This window comes from Drosophila miranda, assembly GCF_003369915.1.
Source record: "Drosophila miranda strain MSH22 chromosome Y unlocalized genomic scaffold, D.miranda_PacBio2.1 Contig_Y1_pilon, whole genome shotgun sequence".
NCBI lineage: Eukaryota > Metazoa > Arthropoda > Insecta > Diptera > Drosophilidae > Drosophila > Drosophila miranda.
In genome coordinates, this window is record NW_022881603.1 from 11,914,199 (window position 1) to 11,929,803 (window position 15,605).

At 45.0% G+C, this 15,605-nt stretch overlaps 3 protein-coding genes across 3 annotated transcripts; 2 read left to right on the forward strand and 1 right to left on the reverse strand.

Annotated features, from left to right (window-relative positions):
* The first annotated feature begins 10,644 nt into the window (after nt 1-10,644).
* On the forward strand, nt 10,645-12,771 carry LOC108160002. Its single transcript, XM_017293726.2, is given in 3 exon segments — nt 10,645-10,761; nt 10,834-11,644; nt 11,646-12,771. Coding segments are annotated over 2 exon segments (1,716 nt in total). The 5' UTR covers nt 10,645-10,761; nt 10,834-11,009; the 3' UTR covers nt 12,727-12,771.
* Nucleotides 12,772-12,909: 138 nt separating this feature from the next.
* LOC117191067 (ubiquinone biosynthesis protein COQ9, mitochondrial-like) lies at nt 12,910-14,113 on the forward strand. The gene is made up of 3 exons (XM_033396033.1): nt 12,910-13,586; nt 13,646-13,855; nt 13,926-14,113. Exons 1-3 carry the CDS (start codon nt 13,293-13,295, stop codon nt 13,962-13,964), a joined length of 543 nt encoding a protein of 180 aa, XP_033251924.1. The 5' UTR covers nt 12,910-13,292; the 3' UTR covers nt 13,965-14,113.
* Nucleotides 14,114-14,698: 585 nt separating this feature from the next.
* Nucleotides 14,699-15,568, reverse strand: LOC117191417. Its single transcript, XM_033396290.1, has one exon. The coding sequence runs from the start codon at nt 15,566-15,568 to the stop codon at nt 14,699-14,701; it is 870 nt and encodes a 289-aa protein (XP_033252181.1).
* Nucleotides 15,569-15,605: the final 37 nt, after the last annotated feature.

The window sequence follows — 15,605 nt, forward strand, 5'->3', positions numbered from 1 at the left end:
AGACCGCACACAAAGGTGTTAAGCCATCTTCAAAGGAAGATATATCTACACCTAAGTGCCTTGACCCATCTCCTGAAGGAGAGCAATACTTCGCTACCGCATTAGAGAATGAATTAAGGGAATGCAACCAGCTAAGGTTGGAACATTTAAATGACGAAGAAAAGGAGAAACTAAAGAAAGTTCTCTATGAATTTAAGGACGTGCAGTATAAAGAAGGTGACATTTTGACCTTCACTAGTACTATAAAGCACGAAATAAAAACCCATCACGAAGATCCTGTATATCGTCGACCATATAAATATGCTCAAATACACGATCAAGAAGTGACACAACAAATCAAAGATATGATTAGACAGGGAATCATTCGTAAGTCGAACTCTCCCTATTGTGCACCCATCGCTATGATACCAAAGAAAATAGATGCTACAGGAAAGCAGAAATATCGTATGGTAGTAGATTATAGAAGTCTAAACGAGGTGACAATAAAGGATAAATTTCCTACACCCAGAATGGACGAAATACTAGATAAACTAGGTAGGTGCCAATATTTCACAACAATCGATTTAGCTAAGGGATTCCATCAAATTCCTATGGAACCTAGCTCAATCCCAAAAACAGCTTTCTCCACGAAGCATGGTCATTACGAGTTCACTCGTATGCCCTTTGGGCTAACCACTGCCCCCGCTACCTTCCAAAGATGTATGAACAATCTGCTAGAAGAGTTAATCTTCAAAGATTGCCTCGTATACTTAGCCGACATCATTATATTTTCCACTTCATTGGAAGAACACCTGTTGTCACTAAGGAGAGTATTTGGAAAGTTGAGGGACGCCAACTTAAAGCTACAAATGGATAAGTGTGAATTCCTGAAGAAAGAAACGGAATTCCTAGGCCATGTAGTAACAACTAACGGCATAGTTCCTAATCCAAAGAAAATATCTGCCATAATAAACTTCCCAATACCCAATACAACCACAAAAATAAAATCATTCATAGGTTTATGTGGATTCTATAGGAAATTCATTCCCAACTTCGCTAATATAGCAAAACCTATGACACTCAAATTAAAGAAACGAGCAGTCATAGACCCAACAGAGGAAAAATACGTCGAGGCCTTCGAAAAATTGAAAGTACTTATCACCTCAGACCCCATCCTCGCATTCCCAGATTTCAACAAAATGTTCACGGTAACAGCCGATGCAAGTAACATTGCATTAGGAGCAGTGTTGTCGCAAGACCACAAACCAATCTGCTATGCAATAAAACCTTAAACGAACACGAAATCAATTATTCAGCAATAGAAAAGGAATTACTAGCTATAGTTTGGGCAACTAAGTATTTCAGATCATACCTGTTTGGTAGAACGTTTGAGATATTAAGTGATCACAAACCCTTGATTTGGTTGAATAACCTCAAGGAACCAAATATGAAGCTACAACGATGGAAGATCAAATTAAATGAATTTGACTTCAAAATAAAATATTTACCCGGAAAGCCGATGCGCTATCAAGAGTAAAGATTAACGAAAACCTACTCGGGGAAACCATTTTTTTTTTTTTTTTTTTTTTTTAAATTTTATTTTATTAGAAATCAGCTTTACTTAAACTATGATCTAATATTAGTGATATTTACATTGGCTTACTACATATTATAAGAGTTTAATGATTAGGTTTATATATACATTTTAATGATGTGTTATTCAGCAAATTTTTCTATTTTTTATGTTCAATGGGTGGAGACGTTTGAGTCTGCGTGGGATTTGGGGGTGCAGTAATCCTCTAGCTGTTTCATTTGGATGGTTAATGAGCCTATCGTTGTATCGACTGCTATGATGGTTTATTTGATCTCCAATTTTTGGGATGAGGAGATCTCTTTCCAGCATTGTGGTCCGAACAAACCACGGGGCACCTGTCATCGCCCTTAGAGCCTTCGCTTGCATGACTCTGATTTTATTCAGATGCGTCTTCGCTGCACATCCCCAGACTTGAATGGCATATGTCCATATAGGGGTTATAGTTGCCTTGTACAATATGACTTTATTGCGTAGGGGAAGCTTACTTTTTGAGTTCATGAGCCAGTGCAACTTTTTGAGTTTGTTTTGACATTTGATGACTGTAGCTCTGATATGCGGTCCCCAAGTTAGGCTTTTATCGAAGTGGACACCGAGGTAGCAGTGACTGCTCTTGCGCGGAATTATATTTCCGTTGAAGGTTAGGTCTGGTGGGTGCTTGCTTCTTAGAGTAAAACTTACGTTAACTGACTTTGTTTCGTTAATTGTGATGTTCCATTTTTTTGCCCATTTTTCCACGGATTCAAGGTAGATTTGAAGTTGTACAGCAACGGCTCTGTAGCAGGTGGATGACGAAAGAATAGCAGTATCGTCAGCGTAAGTGGCGACCAGGAAGTTGCTTGGGTTGACGTGCGGTAGCGCCATGTCGCGTGTAAACAATGTGTCCAGGATTGGCCCAAGGATGCTGCCTTGTGGAACTCCAGCTCTGATAATTTTTATGTCTGAAATAGCGTCCTTGATTGTGACAATAAACGGGTAGAATCTTTAATTTATATAAAAGTCCCTTGTGCCAGACTTTGTCGAAAGCTTGTTTCACGTCGAGAAACACCCCTGAGCAGTATTGCTTAGTTTCATAAGCGTTGAGGATGTGTTGAGCCACTCTGTGTACTTGTTCCGGAGTCCCGTGCTGTCTTCTGAAACCGAGTTGGTGCTGTGGAATAGCTTCCTTGACGCAGCTTTCAGCCAACATTCTGCTCAAGAATATTCTTTCGAATATCTTGGAGAAAACTGGCAGTAGGCTTATTGGTCTGTATGACTCTAGGGCTGACGTTGGTTTACCTGGCTTTAGTATCATCACAATCATTGCACACTTCCATTGGGTGGGGAAGTGGCCGATGCGAAGGATGGCGTTGTAGAGTGCAACTAGAAACATAACTCCCTTGCGTGGAAGCAGTTTTGCGATGCGGGCATCTATTAAATCGTGCCCAGGAGCTTTGTTGTTCACAAGAGCTTTTATTTCCGCTTGGACTTCAGAAGGTGAAACTGGCTTGGTTGGTATCGACATCTGTAGGGGCGCTTCTAAGTACCAGGAGAGTGCTCGCGTGTGATCTTGAGGTGCTACATCGGCTGGAGTGAATCTGGTCTCTAAATTTCTAGCGAACGCTTCTGCTTTTTCTAAGTCAGACTTCACCCAGGTACCGTTGTCGTTTCTTAATGGAAAGCTGCACAGTGGCTGCCTCTTGATGCCACGGGTGAGTTTCCAGAGATTGACCTGGCTACTTTCGGTTGTATCGGCTCTTTTTAGCATTTCGTCGAAGTGTTTGCTGCTTTTCTCAGCGAGGGCCTTTTTTAAGTTTCTGCCCGCTCTGTGCATCTGAGCTTTAGTGTCTGGATCGTGAGTTCTTATGAAAGCTTTCCTTAGTCTTCTCTTGATACGCACAAGGTTTTCGATGTGAGGGTCAGGTGATGCAGCAGGTCGGGTCGAGCGCTCCTCGGACGTGGGTGGTTCTGCGGAGAGAGCTGCTTCCTGGATGAGGCTATTAAGCGAGCGTACAGCCGCGTCAATGTCTTCTGGAGACTCGAATCTCTCGTTAAGTCGGATGTGATCTTCCAAATGGGTTTGAAAAATCTCGATGTTTGCTCGACTGTGCAGGAGCTTCTGTTTAGTGGGGTAGTTGACAGGGGATAAGTGCATTTCTATGAGAAGCGGTAGGTGATCGGAGGGAAGGTCGAAGTTCGCTTGTATGTGCAGGAATCTATGGGGAACGCCTTTGTAGATAGCGAAATCCAAGGCACTAGGCGATCTGTTGGAGTCGTATGGGTAGTGGGTTGCAGAGCCAGTGGCAAGAATGTTGGCTCCACTTGAGACTATATAGTCGTGGATTTCGCGACCTCTAGGGCAGGAGCGAGGGTTTCCCCACCATTGGTGCTTCGCATTCCAGTCCCCAGCTGCAATGTATTTTGGCCCAAAACTAGATAATAAAGAGCGGAACTGAGAACTTGTCCATAAGGTAGCAGGAGGACAGTAGATAGCCGAGATAGTTGTTTCTCCTAGAGAGGTGCTTAGCACCATGTTAGCGGCTTGAATTTGGACATCTGTAATGGGGTTGATTGGGAAGTGCTTGAGGCTGCTGCGGATGAGGATAGCAGATCCTCCTCTGAAACTATCGGAGGGATGATTTGCAGTGTAGAGATCGTATCCTATTAGTTTGAATGTTGTTCTGCTGCAGAAGTGCGTTTCCGAGAGAAGCATTATGTCGATTTGATTCGATGCAATGAAGTTTTTGAGTTCTAGGCTTTTGTTGGCTATGCCCGACGCATTCCAAATACCTATACGGTAAGGCATTTTGAGAGGCTAGTGGCTGAGAGAATGTTGAGGATCTGCTCTTGCATTTTCATAAGCCTGTTTTGCATTAGCATGAATTGGTCTAGCTTATCTGCAAGATTCATTAGCTTGTTCTCAAGAGGCGTGTTGTGAGGTGATTCTGGTTGGGTACGAGTACGGGATGGGTTCCGGTTTCCTGGTTCTCTTGCTATACTCCTTGATCGGTGCTGGGCTCCTCTAGCGACTTCAGCATAGGATATATGTTTTTCCTGACTTTTTGGCTGGGAAATGGACATATCGTTGCGTGGCATGTCCCTCTGTCTGCTGCTTCTCGAGAGCGAGCGAGAGTTTTTCTGGGTGCGCCCGGAAGTATTCTTTCCCCTAGGTTGCGCCTGATGAGTGTTTTCCCAATTTACCTGTGGTGGTTGTGGGTACAATTTCAATAGAAGCTGTTGGTAGACCCTACAACCTCTATAATTGGCAGTGTGGGAGCCAAGACAGTTGGCACACTTGGGCTCGACGTCTTGTGGCTTTGAGCATTTAACACAAACAAATTTTTTGTTGCAATATCTTTTGGTGTGTTCGTATTCTTGAAAACGGTGACACTGTGATATCTCCTGTTTGCGTTGTGGCTGCTCAACAGGTATCTTTTGTCTGCAGAGGTCTGATACTTTGAAAATCTCTTTATTATTTTCATTTGGCTCTAAGTCCACGAAAAATAAGCTGAGCTGCTTCTTGGTCGCTCTGTTAAGAGGATTGTGGATGAATCGGGCTAGATGCCCCTTGGCCATGAGATCTTGCTTAATATAATCAGTTGGGGTGGAGTGGTGAAGATTTTTGATTACTACTCTATATGACCGTTCTTCTTTCAACTGGTAGCTATGACAGAGAACGCCTTTAGCCATCAACGCGGAGGCGATTTTGCGGTAAGTGGTTGAGTCGTTGCATAGGAGTCTAATTTGTCCTCCAGTGCTTGTTTTTATACGGTAATTTTCGGGGCTTGCCAACGTATCCAGCATTGACCAGAACATTGCGATGTCGTTTACCCCGGGTATGATGATTGGAGGAGGCAGAGGGTTGCGTTTGGTTATAGGGGATTCATTACACTCCTTGTGAGGGCTGAGGTCAATATCTTCGGTACCGTCGGCAGTTGGGTCGTCAGTGTCCGCGAGTGGCGCATAGTAGTTTGCGAAAGAAGGGTTTCGACTACTTGGGAGACTGCTTTCAGTTGAGTGAAGTTTCCTTTTTGGAGGAGGGAGAGCTCCTCTGTCCTGCCAAGAAACATGAGGGTCGTCAGTTGGCTGTGTGGCATGGTAGTGGGGAATGTTATTGGGACCATCCGTAGCACGTTGGTCGTTAACTTGCTTTTGCGTAGAATTAAGTATTGTCAGTTCTGAAGTGAGCTGGGCTTTAAGAGCTGAGGCAGTAGCAGAACTCATTGGATCAGCAGTTGACGGTTTGTTAATGCTACGAGAGACTTTAGTAAGGGACTTAGATGAACGTAGTTCCATTTTTAAGTCAGGTAGATTTGGGCGTTTAACCCAGACGAAGTTGAGGTCTAGTCTGTAGGCGCGTGCACTGACCGTAGGTCGCGCCCGCTTTGGGGGCCCACGAGCGACGGGGCCCACACGAGTACCGCGCGCTAAGGAACCCGAGCGGCGCTTAGTCCCACTGGTACCGCGCGCTTAGATTCACGAGCGGCACTTAGTTTCACGAGTACCGCGCGCTTAAACGTTTTCACACAAGTAAGTTGTTTGTTGTTGCCACTGTAGTGGGCTTGTCCGTTTTTATTGCTTTTGCAAAGTCTTTCACAGCGATGTTGGAACGCGTCCGTATTCAACGAGAGCATGATCGAGACTCGGGGAAACCATTAATAGTGATTGTGCAACGGTCCATAGCGCGCAAGAAGATAATACAAATTATATTCCACTTACAGAGAGACCAATCAATTACTATAATAGGCAAACAGAACTGATTAAAGGAAATGAAGATAAGGTAGAAACATCCCACTATTTCCACAAGATACTGATAAAAATCGCATATACCGAAATGACAGAATCATTAGCAAAAGATATAATAAAGGAATATGTGTGTACCAAAAAGAGTGCACTATATTTCCATAACGAAGTAGACTTCCCACTGTTCCAAAGGGCATTCCTGGAGATAATCAGTCCAAATCACTTCACTAAACTGATTAAATCCAGTACCAAACTCATAAATATTCCCAACTACTCCGAATTCAAAGAACAAATATTGAATAATCATAAAGAGCTACTTCACCCAGGTATCGAAAAGACCACTAATTGGTTTAAAGGAAATTTCTACTACCCCGATTATCAAAAGTTAATCCAAAATATTATCAATGAATGTCCTACGTGCAACGTTGCTAAAACTGAGCATCGTAACACCAATCTAACCTTCGAAATCACCCCTGAAATACAAAATATCAGAGAAAAGTATGTCATGGATTTCTATTTGGTAGGCAATCAACAATTCCTATCATGCATTGATGTATATTCTAAATTCGCTACCCTTGTAGAAGTTAAGAGTCGCGACTGGTTAGAAACCAAGAGAGCCATCATAAAAGTCTTTAACGAAATGGGCAAGCCACAGGGAATTAAAGCCGACAAAGATTCAGCCTTTATGTGCGCAGCATTGCAAGCATGGTTGAATGCGGAAAATGTGAAAATCGTAATCACCACCAGTAAAAACGGAGTTTCTGATGTAGAACGACTACATAAAACGATCAATGAAAAATTAAGAATCATTTCAAGTGAGGATAACATAGAAAACAAGCTCACAAAATTCGAGTTAATTCTATACACTTATAACCATAAAACGGTTCATAATACTACAAAAAGATCCCCAGCTGATATCTTCCTGTACGCCTGACTACCAGATTATAACACTCAACTGAATAAAGTTAGGAAGATCAATCATTTGAATAACGATAGAATCGACTTTGAAGTAGACACACGCTTCAAGAATGCACCCCTAGTTAAAACAAAAACAACCAACCCGTTCAAAAGAACAGGGGAAATTAGGCAGGTAGACGAAAAGCACTTTGAAGAGAAAAATAGAGGGAGGAAAATCACCCACTATAAAACGAAATTCAAAAGAAAGAAAAAATCTAATAAAAGTAAATACGATAATTGCAGAGTACCCGAAGAGAGTACTGGGAATCCGGAGCTACAACATGATTAAGATTATAATCTTTCTAATGTTCACCGTCCTACAGTCTTCCGGACAAAATATAGAGATAGATCCCATCAACTCAAGGAATGGATATCTCATATTCAAAACAAATACCATTAACATACCCATTAATTATGAATACCATTATCTAACAATTAATATAACAAGAACAGATGAAACATATCAGAGTTTACTAGAACAGGCAACCCAATTTAATAACGAAATCCAAGTTCAATATTTAGTCGAGAAATTGCAACGTGAATTCAACGGCATCAAAATAGCCAAAAGAAACAAAAGAGGCCTTATAAATGCAGTAGGCACAGTATATAAATATCTATTTGCAACATTAGATCAAGATGATAAAGTCGAATTAGAAGGGAAAATAAACAATCTGACTAGCCACAGTGTTCAAGCTAACGAATTAAACTTAGTAATCCAAGCAGTAAATTCTGGCATAGAAGTTGTCAATAAATTAAGCAAGGATAATGATAGAAATAAGCAACTAGAGATATTAATATTTAACCTTCAACATTTTACAGAGTACATAGAGGATATTGAATTAGGCATGCAGCTAACAAGATTAGGGATCTTTAATCCAAAATTATTGAGGCAGGATTACCTGAAACACATCGATTCAGAGAAATTATTAAATATCAAAACATCTACCTGGTTGAAAACAGACACTAACGAAATACTAATAATTTCCAACATCCCACGAGAGATCAGAAATATTCCTATACTTAAAATTGTCCCATATCCAGATGAAGATAATAACATCCTCACTGACCTAACGCAAAACAATTATTACGTTCTAGAAAACGAGGTATATGAAAAAGAATCAAAACGAAAAATAAATGACGAATGTATTTCAGGAATAGTCAAACAAGTAGAAACAAAATGTCCATACACCAAAGCACACCAAAACTTTCAAATAAGTTTCATAGAACCCAACATATTGTTAACTTGGAAATTACCAAAAACCATATTAAACCAAGATTGCCTAAACCAAGAAATAAAGTAGAAGGTAACGCATTAATAAAAATTGCAGTGTACAGTTAAACGAATTCTTAATATCCAACTCCATACCAGAATTTGCACAAAGCATCTACATCAACAATAACGTAACAAAAATTAAACCATTGTCTTATTTGCAAACCAAAGAAATCGTAATAGAAAATACGCGATTAAATAATGTATTACATGTAAGCTTAATACTACTATTTGTCATAATCATAATAGGATTAAGCTACAAATTGTTTAATCTAAGTAAAAGCAATAAGCCTAAAACCGACCCGCACATAGAAACACCTTCAGACGAAGACGAGGAATCCCCAGCAGGCACAGTTTTAGACGCACCCGAACTATATCCAAGGATAATCGCCTGAGGACAGGCTTAAATCTAACAATGGGGGAGTGACATATCTATAGTCCATGCTCCGCATACCCTTGTCTATGTCTATTACCCTGCACCCACAATACTATAAACAATACGACACCCTCAGCTTCGAACCCTCATAAACAATCTCACGCTCGAAATGGACCACGCGCAGCCGATTGCAGGCAATGTAAACAAACACCCTAAACTGGAAGTTGAACATAAAACAAAAGATGCCGCCCTAGAATCCAGCCGCACTAGAATCCAGCCGCACCAGAATCACGCCACTCTTCAGAGATCAATTACGAATCGATTCTCAAGAATCACACCATCCTAGCTGACCAATCAGAGGCCCTATTCTCAGCCACCCCCAAGTAATGCAACACCGATCATACGCAGCGGAAGCCTTTCATCAAAAGCCGCCTTTCCCACATATCGATCGAGTCACGTACTCCATCTCCGAAGCCGAAGTCGAAGCCAACGCCTCCGAATCCAAATCCGAATCCCAAACCGAGCATCATAATATAAATAGTCTGCATCTAAGAAGCCAACTCAGTTCTGTTCAAGACAAACGTCAATCGCGACACCGTCGGGGAATTCAACCAAAGTTATTTCCGTTCAAGACTTCAGACCTCAGTCATCGTCGGGGAAATAACTAATCAATGTACGCTAAAGTTTAAGTGAAGAATAAAACCTTTTTTAAAACGTAAACTGAAGTGTCGCATATTTAATTATATATATAAAAAAAAGAAAAAAAAGAAATAATCAACATACAAGATATCAAAAAACAAAAGGATTAAAAAAAAAAAAAAAAAAAATAGATAACATAATTATATTACGTTATTTCTCTAAAAAGGGAGGTGTAGTATGTTGTATGCCAAATAAGCATATGCTCACCGTATTGTAGTGTATACAATATGTTAAGTGGTCATATGCCCAAAGTTAATGTAGAGTATCACGCTCATAAACATAAAGACATTTTGTCGCAATGTTTACGTAACATAGCCACACTCAAGAGCCGTAATACGATCAGTCCCTTATATGTGGACTGGCCTGCAGCGTGAGAACTGCAGTGTCGGCAATATATTCCAAGTGGACAAATGATCATTCCAATGTATGTATATGCCTTGTGCATATATGTACATACATTCTTACAAACATAAATATACACATACATATGGCATGCTACATGATCCCGTTCTGCCGCTGCCCTTAGCGACAGAACTCAACCAAGAACATTATGTACTTTAGGCTAAATAAGTTTATGAAGAATAAATTGAATTCATTCCGAATACAACCCAAAGAAAGAACAGAAGTGTTTTCGCTGTTTCTATTCGATTACGATTCCATTTCTACACTAGCGGCCAGCAATACTAAACACACACACGCAAAGTACGTGAGAATGCATGTGCACCCATACACTAAAACATGCTGGTGGCAAAACAGAACCAGACCTGAGAGAGTTCAAAAAATCTGAAAAAGCATACAATCACATATTTTTGTCGAAACATATTGCGTGTGTAATAACACATGCAAAGATGTTCTCTCTGCGCTCTCTCTCTCATGATGACGTCACTCTGGGGTACTGAACGCGCTAGCCAGTGTGTGACGCTTTCGTTGTATGAACTGGCACATCTATATACTGTATGGTTAGTGGCCATACCGTGTAAAATATACCGTCTTAACGCCACAAATATACCGTAGTCACACTAATGCAGTATACAAAATAGTGGTTTAGAACACTCCCCCACCGAATAAACTGTTTCCAGTCATTCTGACATTTTCAAAGCGCTAAAATGGCAAACGTGCGCTGTTTGCAGAAACTATTTCGTTTACAGAAGCTCCTGCTGCCCCTTCGTAAGTAATCCGTTCCTAGCCGCACGCCTGTTATCACATCCAAAGCAACATTTCGCGCCATTCAATTCGCAGTTCTCGGCCATTACGAAAGAGAAGCGGTGAACAGCTGTTTACGATCGAGTAGTGTGAGGGGGCGAATGTCGAATGCCAATGCCGCCGGGTCATAGTTTTTTAGAGATTTGTGTAGTAAAATTTGTCAATATTCCTCTAAAAAAATCGTGTGAACTTTGTGAAAATTAAACGTGGACATGGAGCCGGCTATCGAGGCAAATGCCGCGGCAGCTAACCTGCTGAGGCTTATCAAGCAGCTTCTGCTGGAGAAGGCATACGACGGCGTCAGAATGCTCTTCCAGAGCCCGAACGAGGCGTCCAGGAACATACAGCACATGCCGCTCATTGCCATGGACATATACAACGATATTTGCGTGGTCAACCTGGTGGACGAGGTTAATGGTCGGGAGCCGGAACTCTTCGATTGCGCCAACGAGCTGCTGAAACTGCTCGCCGAGCACGCGCCGGTGCAGGAGATTATGATGGATCTAATGGAGAAGATCGAGGAGAGCAGAAGCCACGCGGTCTTCGCGGCATACATGCGCGCTTTGCAGGTAATCCTTGTGCGCCAGGGCCAGGACAAGCCTCAGGCGGTGATGTGGTGTCTGCAGAGCGTGTTCACGCGCCTGAAGGATCTGCCGCTGCCGGAATATCTGAGCGAGGGCTACAACGAGGCTGCGGGCCGCCTCGTGGAGCAGGAAAAGCAGGTGGAGGATCTACTGGCCCACTACATCACCGTCGGCCTGTTCGAGGCTCCGGGCGGCGACCCCTTCTATCTGCTGGCCCTGGTGGAGAAGCGCGCCCGCTGGGAGCGCAAACTGAACGCCGCAAAAGATGACTGGCCAGAACGTGTTCCTCATCGAGGATATGATGCCCCTGCATGCCCTGGCCATGTACTACCACGCACTCTTCATGCGCGACTTGTTGCCGTTAACAACACCCAAGATTTATTCGCCGCTCTTCCTGTTCGAGTCGAGCCTCTATCTGGTGATTGAGCTGCTCCGGCAGCCGGAGCCACCGCTGCAGCACTGCGGCCTGCGCCTCTTCGAGCACATGCTGATCAACCGCGGCGGCGCATCGGTGCCCCATTCCTCGCTACAGCTGGACGTCCATAAGCGATTCTGCGATGAGCTCTGCAAGATTGTCGGCTACTCGCCGCAGTTGGGATTGCGTCAGCTGGGACTGCACGTGCTCCGGCATTACATACTAGCGTTCGATGACCAGAGAAAGTGCCTGATCCTTAAGAACCTGCTGGAGACGCTACAGCACGACGGCCTGATGGGCTACCTAAGTGCCATGTTCAAGGACCTAGTGGACAAGGCCCTGATGGCCCACATAAGGAGCGGCGTCGCGATGCCATCCGAATTCCGCGGCAAGCATTTCAGGGAAATGCTGATGCTGTGCGTCTGCGTGCTGCCTAACGACGTTAAGTCGGATTTGCTGCTGCACGCCGATCGGATCTGCAACGCCATCAACATCTTGCGGTACTTTGCCTTGAGCGACAGGGGCAACGTCACCGGATTCTGTGACATTCTGCCAGAGATCGAAAAGCGTCTGCTGGTGCCCCTGGGCACGGCCCTGGACTTCTCGATGGCCCACTACAAGGCGTACAAGGAGCGCGTGGAGAACGGCCAAAGTGCCTCGGACGACGCCCTCATGAAGAAGCAGCTGCAAATGCTGGCCGTAAACATCACCAACAGCGGCATTGCCGACGAAGGACAGCTCGACGTGCTAACAAGCTCCATCACCAGCCTGGAATGGCTCCTGTCGATTTATGTGCGCGCCAACGAGGTAATCGAGCAGACCGCCCACCAGCGCAAACTCCTCCGCCGACCCCGGCCCCAGCCCCAGAACCCGTTTAGGCTCTTAGCTTTATACATTTGTGTCCATAACGAAAGCGAAATGATAGCGTAAAGTAATTGTATGTGTAAACAGATTAGAAACCGAAACTGAAACGAACAAGCGAACTGTGTGGTGTGTTGGGGGATCTCCGGGGCGATAATTGGCCGGCAAATGGCAAATGGAGCTACTGAGTGTGCTAATCAATTGGCCACAGAGGCTGGCTCTGTCTCTGCCCGTCCTGTCCATGACTTTAATTCGGGGCTCATGCCTGCCTGTGTGTGGCTTCTTCTATTTTCAGATGCACAAACCTGTCACCTGGCCTCCCTGCACAGACAGCTGCCCCTGGCGCCTGCATCTCTGGCGCGCGGCTATGCCAAAGATGCCACGGACAAGACTACCGCCAGCACCAGCTTGGCGCAGCAAAAGCCACACAAAATGAGGCCGGTAGTGGGGGAGCAGGAGGAGCAGGGGGCAAGCACCATGAGTCTGCCGAGCAGACCGCTAAGCAGGCCAAGGTGGATGCCATACGCGACAAGATACTCGATGCGGCCCTGGAGCATGTGCCACAGCACGGCTGGAAAAGGCAGGCCATTGTCCTCGGGGCCGAGCAGTGCGGCTACCCCAGCGTGGTCCATGGCATGTTCCCGGAAGGTGGCTTTGCCCTCGTCTCCCACTTCAACGGCAGGTGCAACGCGCAGCTGGTGCAGAGCTTGAAGGAGAAGACGAGCAAGGGCCAGCAGGAGGTCGAGAATCCGCTCGACTTCCTGGTGCAGGCGGTGCGTCAGCGTATGGAGAAGATTGCCCCGTACAAGGCTCAATGGCCGCAGGCGATGTCACTGATAGCACAACCGCAGCACGCGTCGACAGCGCTGGCCCAGGTGCTCACCCTGGTGGACGACATCTGCTACTACTCGGGCGATCGATCCGTGGACGTGAGTTGGCGCGAGTAATCGTGATCCCAAGAGATTTGATTGACTGATTATCCTTGCAGTTTGGCTGGTACACGCGGAGCATTGGCTTGGCGACCATCATGAAGATGACCGAACTGTACTTGCTGCAGGACACCTCCGCTGGCAACGTCCAGACGTGGGAGTTCCTCAAGAACCGCATGGACGAGGCCGTTCAGCTGCAAATGGCACTCTCCCAGACCGAGGGCATGACGCACACGTTTCAACGTTCCTTCAACTCGGCCTTCATAACGGTGACGAACCCGCCGACCTCCGCGATCTCCGACGCTCACTCACTCTTCAACTTCATTCTCCTCCACACAGGCACGGAATATACTCGGCCTGGGATTTAAGCGAAATTAGGCCCGAGACCTGTTGCCTCACGCAGTCCAAATAAGGAATGGGAATCCTTTGGCAGCCATGGATCCTCTCCCATTCAACGATCTACACTTATATTATACCTTAACTCTACATGTTTATAAGTACATATACGTACGTCTTTCTTTCTACAATCCTGATGTTTAGCTGGAGTCGGAGGTCCTCTGTGGGTTCTTTCTGGTGTGATGATTATATAGATATTAAATGAATTATGAGAATTTTGTTGGGGCGTATGGGTGGGGAAAACTATAGAACTAGATATCTAGTTGCTTGCTTCACTATAGCATTGTCTTTGTACACCTTTTTGTGCATTAAAAACGACTGTTCCCAGAATGTCACGAGAATTTTCAAAGGGGTATGTAATATTTGATCTAGGACTATACATCTGCTTTATGTTAAGCTCGTTTCAAAGGCAGATCAACGTTCGACCACAAGTTTATTTCAAATTTGAGCTAAATTATGATGGGACAACCACAAAACTGTACAAACTGCATTTCTACAGGAGGCAGCCGATGGCAACAGCAGCTACCACAAAACGTAGCAAAAGTTTGGGGCAGCCGCCATCGCCAGCAGGCGCCTCTCTTGATTACTCTACGCTTCTTCGGTGGGTGGTCTTGTTGCTGCGACTTTCGTGAACTTGGGTCAGACGAGCTTTGCCGAACGGCAGAATAAAGTCTTCCGACGGAGCCTTCATGGTTTCCAAATATTCGTTGAAGATCTTAAGGAGCTCGTTGTGGCTTGGGTTTTACTACCATGGTCCTGGTCTCCGGGTCTGCTGTTTTATATGCCGAGCAAATTGGGGGATTTGCCATCTTTTCTGCAGTAACTTTCAATGGAGAACGAGTCGGGTTCTGGGCTTTTGAGCCCGCTACGCCAGCGTACAGGTCTGAGATACCCCTTATCATGTTGGAGCGCTTTCTATCCACCGTCCACTTGCCGAAAACAACGAACAGATCCAGATAGAGCAGCGTCGTGAGCATATCCTTTATGAACGTCGAGTCGCTGTCTCTAAACATGACACGAAGCAGCTTCAGAAGCTCGTCCTGCTTCCCCAGCAGGCCCACCAGGTCGCCCTTGTCCTGGCCGTTTCTGAACCACTTATACTGGCGGTTCAGCAGCTGCATTTGGGACACATAGTCCTGCATCATCCGCATCAGCTTCCCGACAGCCTCCGGAGCCATTGGAATGGAGATATACCCCAGATCGTTGAACAGAGAGAAGTTGGAGAAAAGGGCGTCCGGGTAGCCACTTATCGGAACCTTGTACGCCCGACGCCTTCGAACGATCTGCAAGACACCGGCGTAGTTGGCGTGAAGCAGGCGCAGCAGCATGTAGTGGATGGCCTGCGTTGAGCGATGCATCTTCTCGGCCATCGTGGCGATCAGCTTGCGGTTCAGCTCCAGCCATTTCTCGGGCATCGTATCCCACTGGTTTGGGTATGGCCTGTTCTTGTCCGGCAGTAGATGGTCACGGCAGATGATCCTCCGCTGCAGCGAACAACTCCTGGTGATTTCCCGTACCGGACAGTTCGGACAGGCGTAGGGAATCGACGGACAGGGGCTCTCTTGCTGGCTGCAGAAGTTGCACATCGTGAAGGATCTTGATATTAGAATTAAGCAGAGGTCT